General features: G+C 42.6%; 1 protein-coding gene across 1 annotated transcript in view; it reads left to right on the top strand.

Annotated features, from left to right (window-relative positions):
* The window catches only part of LOC101859269 (multiple epidermal growth factor-like domains protein 8), a 55,829-nt gene that overhangs the window by 26,549 nt on the left and 22,178 nt on the right, over window positions 1-7,102 (top strand). The window contains exons 19-25 of the mRNA XM_035972332.1: window positions 104-275; window positions 835-1,013; window positions 1,321-1,658; window positions 3,100-3,262; window positions 3,812-4,004; window positions 5,074-5,237; window positions 5,674-5,818. Coding sequence (XP_035828225.1) covers window positions 104-275; window positions 835-1,013; window positions 1,321-1,658; window positions 3,100-3,262; window positions 3,812-4,004; window positions 5,074-5,237; window positions 5,674-5,818 — 1,354 coding nt within the window. The remainder of the gene's footprint in view (window positions 1-103; window positions 276-834; window positions 1,014-1,320; window positions 1,659-3,099; window positions 3,263-3,811; window positions 4,005-5,073; window positions 5,238-5,673; window positions 5,819-7,102) is intronic.

The following is a 7,102-nucleotide window of genomic DNA, read 5'->3' as shown; positions in this document are numbered from 1 at the left end:
AACTTTACTTTTACCAAGTTTTATGTTTGTGTGTGTGTTACTACAAATGGTATTAAAATTCACTTTTACCTCTACTTTCTCTCCCTCTCGTGTCGTCATTCAGCGTGCGGTGTACGTGTACGACGGGATCCCCGAGTTCATCCTGGGCACGCCCACCGGTGGGGGCGGGGAGCTGCTGGCTGCCTTCTGCGGCATCAACCCCGGTCGCGACCTCACCGTCTACGCCAAGTCGGGGGTCGCCTCCGTTTTCTTTGAGGGCAATCTCAAGTCTGCGAGTGAGTATACCTTGTCTGTTTTGTCTGTTTGTGTGTGTGTGTGTGGATTTGTGTTTTTGTGTGTGTGTGTGTGTTTGTGTTTATGCGTGGGTGTGTGTGTTTCAATGTGAGTGGATATGTCTGTTTGTCTTCTTTGGGGGCAATCTGAAGTCTGCGAGTGAGTGTGCCCCGTCTGTGTTTATGTGTGTGTGTGTGTGTGTGTTTTTGTTTGAATATATGAGTGCGTGTATGTGTGTGTGTGTGTGTTGGAATGTGTGTGTGTGTGTATTTTTTAAAGATTGTGTGTGTGTGTGTGTTTGAGTATTTGTGTATTTAATTTTGTGTGTGTATGTGTTTGTCTGTGTGTGTGTGTGTGTTTATGTTTGAATTTATTTGCTTCTGTGTGTGTGTGTGTGTGTGTGTGTGTGTGTGTGTGTGTGTATGTGTGGAAATGGACTTTTTGGTGTGTTTCATGTCAGCTGATTAGAACCTTTCATTGTTCTCAAAATGTGACATCTTTTGAGTTGTGGTCAATATCATCCAGTGCAAAGTAACACTATACTTCCTTTTTTGTCGCCAGTGTCCAAAAGCGGAGGCTTCAACGTGTCTTATCAGGCCCACTACTGCCCGGACAGTTGCCATGGCAACCGTGTGTGCGTGGATCGGCGCTGCGTGTGCAAGAAGGGCTACTGGGGCGAGAACTGCCTGGTTCCAGTGTGTCCTATTGAGTGCTCCGAGGGCCAGGAGCAAGGCCACTGTGTGAGTATGGTTTAAATGGGCCATCAATTTTTTTCTTCTTTTTCTTTGTTCCAGATTTGAGTCAAAGCTTTCTCTGATAGTTTAATCCAACCCTCTAGAATTGAACCCTAGATATATTGTTTAAATTGTTTTAAAATTTTGAAATTTGAAATAGTACTTGAAAATACATCAAATGGATAAATTCTTCAGCTCTTTTTTTATACAGATTTGAAATGGCGCTCTTATGACCTTATGCAATTGTGAGTGCCGTAAAACATTACAAAAAACCCCCCAGATTTGAATGTTGGCTCTTTCTCCCTCTCCCCAGCACAACGGCATCTGCATCTGCGAGTCAGAGTTTGGTGGCCCGGGCTGCATCAGCCGGCTGCGCAGCAACGAGCTGAACATACAGCTGCTGTCCAACTCGGAGCTGGCTCACACACTGGGGCCCGGCCCTGAGCAGGCGTTTGTTCCCGAGGACGAGCGGCTGTTGGGGCCCAGCCCGCGGGCGGGACACACGCTCACCTCGTGCGGGGACGGCCTGCTCTTTGTGTTCGGCGGCTACTCGCAGCGGGAGGGGATCCTGGACGACATGTGGATGTACAACGTGAGCGCGGAGACCTGGACCAATATCTCGCCGGCCACGGGGCACAGTCCTAGCGGCAGGTCAGTGGTCTTGTGGAGTTTTCAGGCCAAAATTTTTCTTTTTTTTTTTTTTTTTTTGAGTTAACGAATTTGCTGCTACTATTCTCATGCAAGAAATGTGTCTGCTTTTTCACAGCACAATATTCTGACACTAAAATTTATATTTCAGTGTTCAAACCAGTATACTGAAACATTAATTTTTGTGTCAGAATATAGAGGCGAATTCATTGTGCTGTGAAAAAGCTGACACATTCTTGGATGAGAATAGTAGAAGCAAGTCCGTAGAGCTGATAGAAAAACTCCCAACATTTCTGGTCTCAGAATACAGAGGCATATTCACCGCGCTGCAAAGCTCAAGATATTTCTGGTGTCAAAATGCAGAAACAAATTTATTGTGCAGTTAAATTCAAGACTTAATTGGTTTCAGAATACAGAAGTAAAATTTATTGCTTTGTAAAACTCTGACTTTTCTGGTGTACATCAAAATACAGTCGAACCTGCCCTGATGGCCACCTCTATAAGACGGCCACCTGTACGAACGGCCACTTTCCATTTCCCACCTTGCGTTTTTTCTATATAATTTAACTGTGTAAAAAGGGCACCTGTCCGACGCGGCCGTGGCCACCATATTTTAACACACAACCCCTATCACACTTAACAATAATACCTGTCTTAGACGGCCACCTTAGTGACTCCATTACGTTTTGTCATAAATTGTTCATTGGCCCCTGGCGTTGTGGGCGAGCCGTCATAATTCAATCACCTGTCGTTGTTGTTAGGAAGTCCCTCCAACCGATCATGTTGCGTAGGCCCCTCCCACTGTTGACCAATAGGTAGGCTACCAATTTTCAGCTGCTGGTGAGGTAAGCGTGTGATCCCTCATAACCCATAAGCCCCGCCCAGAACTCATACACAAATCGTAAGTGAGATGAGTGGTCACTGTTTACCCAGTCTGTAACAAAGTAACAAAGAACGTCAACATGAACTTGTGACAGAAGCGTCGCTCGTTCTCCGAGTGGTGGCGACCCATGTGTTTGTTTTAACATGGCACTCGATTCTTCCTTATCTGATACATTTCGTTTTATTGTCCCCCTTGTGCTAAATCAGCAACAAAATAAAAATTACAAACAAAATACAAACTAACAGCAAAAACAACAACAATGCGGCTACTTTCGATTGGGACCTCAGATGGGAATGGTTTGTTTTCTTTATCTTGATCAGTCCTGCCTAAGACGGCCACCTGCCTTAAACGGTCACTTTTCTCCTGGACAATGGGTGGCCATCTTACACAGGTTTGACTGTACAGAAACACATTCTTTGTGCTCAAGACTTTTTTTGGTTTCAGAATACAGAAATAGAATTTATTACTCTGTAAAGCTCAGACTTGTCTGGTCTTCGTCAAAATACAGAAACAACACAAATTCACTGTGCGGTTAACACCCCCACCCTCCCACTATTCCAGGTACCAGCACGCAGCAGCCTGCCTGCCACTCCTGAAGATGATCTTCATCATCGGAGGCTTTGTGGCTGAGGAGCACGGCGAGGACGGGACGCCCTACCGAGTGACGCCAACCAACTCTCTGTGGAAGTTCAACATCGAGTCGCACGCCTGGACCAGAGATGTGGTGAGCTACGGGGTCCATTATATCGTCACGCTCGTAGCTTAATTTGTTGTAGTCATATTTTGTTGTTGTTTTGTTCAGTTTTAGTATAGACCGAAGGGCTGGAATTCAGATAACCGCTGGATCAGAAAAGTGATTTAACCCTATTTGTATGTCGTGTTTTACTATCATATCCATACGACGTGGGGAAATCTGTGCCACCCAATTTCCAAAGTGGAAATTTACGCGTTAATCTGATCCGTACGCTTTGCATAGCAGTCTGTCAAAATGATTTTTTGCTCTGGTATGGTTTGCTCCTTCTTTCCTGTCAAACAACTATCGTCTTTATCTCTCCTCCTTTTTTTATGTTTGTTGCTCTCTTGTAACACCTCAAATCTTCGGCACTTTTATGACCTAATTATGTTGCTAGTGCCATAAAACGCTTACTGATACTAAAAGTAGATGAATTTGTGGAGGTTTCGTACCGAGTGATGTTGTGAGCCAGTTGAATTGGCGCGCCGCCGTATGCAAAGATAATTTAAGAAATTCGATTTTTGTGCCCCCTCGTTGCAGTCGCCTGATTGGCTCCTCCCAGCCCTGGCAGGCCACACGCTGACCAACGTAGGCTCCACCAACCTGATGCTGATTGGTGGCTTCTCCTCCTACAACTACTTCAACGACCGTGTCTACGAGTACAACATATCCAACGGCCTCCGCGCGTGGAAGGTGTACAGTCCCGACCAGATGAAAGGAGCCATACCCATCGGTGAGTTTGTATTATCCTTATCTCTCCTCTTTCGTTTCATTGTATGGTACTCACAAGCAACACCTATACTGCTGTAAGTTCACAAAACGCCTTTTTTCATTTTGGCACCAACAACTTTTATTTGCTAAATCGAAAGCCTGATCAGTTATCCTACTTGTGTGAAAATATCAACCTGATACTGAGACTAGTTTTTGAATAAATTTGAATTCAAATTTCAGAAGAACTCTGTTTTTCAACGGTTACGCTGACAAAAAAACTTTTTCTTGCAACTGCTGTGGTGTCAGCTTACGGCAGTATAATCTTCGGCACTTATATGACCTATTTATGTTGCAAGTGCTGTAAAACTCTTTACTAAAACTAAAACCAAACGTCTTGTGCCTCCCAAGTTTGTAATGCTCGTCTCTAAGACCTGTAATAAGGACATTTTTTGTGGGTGGTTGGCGGGTGTTCTGGTGTGGTTTGCTTATTCTTTCCTATCAAACAACTATCGTCTTTATCTCCCTCTCCTTCTTTTTTACGTTTGTTACTCTCTTGTAACGCCTCTAATCTTCGGCACTTTTATGACCTTAATTTTGTTGCAAGTCCAAAATGGCTGAAAACAGACAGAGCTGGAGATCCTTTGTTGCCTAAAGGCCAGATGGTGTAACGGGTAAAGAGAGAGAGGAGTGTTGCAAGTGCTGTAAAGCTCTTACTAAAACTAAACTAAACTAAGACCTACCTTATTATGTTGCAAGTGCCGTAAAATTCTTACTAAAACTAAAACCAAACTTCTTGTACCTCCCAAGTTTGTAATGCTTGTCTTTAAGACATTTAGTAATAAGAAGGATATATTTTTTTTCGTTGCAGGTGTGTATGGTCACAGTGCTGTGTTCTGGTGTGGTTTGGTCCTTCTTTCCTATCAAACAACTATTGTCCTTATCTCCCCTCCTTCTTTTTTACGTTTGTTACTCTCTTGTAACACCTCTATTCTTCGGCCCTAATTTGACCAAACATCTTGTGCCTCCCAAGTTTATAATGCTTGTCTTTAAAACATGTAGTAAGAAGGATGTGTTATTTTATTACGTTACAGGTGTGTATGGTCACAGTGCCGTGTTCCACCCGGAGTATAACTGTGTCTACATCTACGGCGGCTATCTGTTCCGGTCGGACGAGTGGTCTGTCTCAAAGGAGCTCTACTCCTTCGACGTGAAGGACAAGATGTGGAACATGCTCTACCCTGAAGTTTATAGCGAGGTATTCAAAGACTGCAACTTTGCTCGACTTTTTTTACTTTTAAGATAATTGAAAACTTTGTGTGTGTGAGTCGTGCTCGGTCAATGTTGTAGTGTGACCATAACTGGGTCGATAGTGCCGTAAAACATCTACTCAAACAAACAAAAACATTATAGTGTTGTTATAATATTCTTTTTTTCTCATTCAGACCTTCTACTACATTTCAGTGTCACTTTTCATTTGTTTCTAGTAAAGTGTGTTTGTTATCACACTCGTAGATAAATGGACCTTTAACCCCAAAACAGAAGAAAATGATACCAACATAAAAAAAAAAAGTAAAGATAAATTGTCGTCTGCAACATAACAAACATCTCTGTGTGTTCTACTCAACATAACAAACATCTCTCTATGTTCCACTCAACATACGAATCATCTCTCTGTGTGTGCGTTTCCTCAGCTGGAGGCACGTGTGTTCCACTCGGCGGCACACGTGGGCAACACCATGGTGGTCATCGGAGGGCTGACCTACATGGGCAGCTACGGGAGAGACGTCCTGGTCTACGTCTACAGCTGCAACACCTGGCACCGCATGAAGTTTCAGGGTGAGCAGATTTTGTATTGCTTGTTTTCTTCATCCATGTTCCTCCCCCCACCTTCCTCCTCCACTCCACCCTTTTGTGCTGCGCTTACTTTTGTATTCAGTTATCATTTGTAAAAATAATGTGTTTTCAGGAGAGAAAAAAAAAATTATTGTCAAGATTCATTTGTCGTGGGAAATTTTTAATAAAATGATGTCTGGGACAAAAATGGTTTCCTGTCAAGGACATGTGGATGTGAGAATATTTGAAGGGTTTTTTTTGTGGGTGGTTGGCAGGTGCTCTGGTGTGGTTTGCCCCTTCTTTCCTATCAAATCTATCGTCTTGATTTCTCCTCCTCCTTTTTTATGTTTGTTACTCTCTTGTGCCACCTCAAATCTTCAACACTTATATGACGTAATTGTGTTGCAAGTGCCGTAAAACTTGTTACTAAAACCGTAGGGTTTTGCTGCCTAATATAATTCATTAGAAAAGCAAGGGATAAAATTTGTTGAAATAAGATGTTTTCCCAGATTGTGATACTGCCCTTGCAACCTGCGATTGGTACTTTTTGTCTTTTGATGCAAAAGAACTAATTTTCATCAGATCACCTAGTTTTACGCACACTTCTGTTTGTGATTCATATGGGTTATGGAAGGTTCCGCTGGTAGATTCTTCTTCTTGTTCCCTCTGTCGTCTGTCTGTCCGTCTTACTTTTTCCCTACACTAAATGACAGTTATAAAATTGTTTCAGTGTGTTTCTTTGTCCCCGAATGAGGAGCAAAGTGTTTTGTGGAGTTGTGCAGTGAAACCTTCCATGTATTATTACATTGTATGTTGCTACCTTTGAACTACAAAGTTCTATCTCAGTGGATGGTTGGCAGGTGCTCTGGTGTGGTTTGCTTCTTCTTTCCTATCAAACATCTATCGTCTTTATCTCCCCTCCTTCTTATTTTGTGATTGTTACTCTCTTGTAACATCTCTAATCTTCGGCACTTATATGACCTTATTGTGCTGCACGTGCTGTAAAACTGTTACCAAAATTTTTTTTTAAATAAAAAAAGTTCTATCTAACATTTTTGGCTGTTTTAAGTTACTAAGACCATAAGGTCAGATGCCAAATGTTGTATCTGCTCCATCAAAATTATAAGATTATTAGGAGTGGTTATCAAGATATTCATAGAATTGCACTAGAAAAAGCATGACATGTTGGGAAACTCAAAATTTTTTTTCTTCTCAAAACCACTGAGCAGATAGAACTGTGTAATTCTAGGGTAGCGATATGCCGGCAGGTGAGGAGAAAGGCGAATG

Source organism: Aplysia californica, unplaced genomic scaffold (assembly GCF_000002075.1).
Source record: "Aplysia californica isolate F4 #8 unplaced genomic scaffold, AplCal3.0 scaffold00650, whole genome shotgun sequence".
In the NCBI taxonomy this organism is placed as follows: domain Eukaryota; kingdom Metazoa; phylum Mollusca; class Gastropoda; order Aplysiida; family Aplysiidae; genus Aplysia; species Aplysia californica.
The sequence above is the reverse complement of the archived record's forward strand: the minus strand, read 5'-3'. Positions and strand labels throughout refer to the sequence as shown.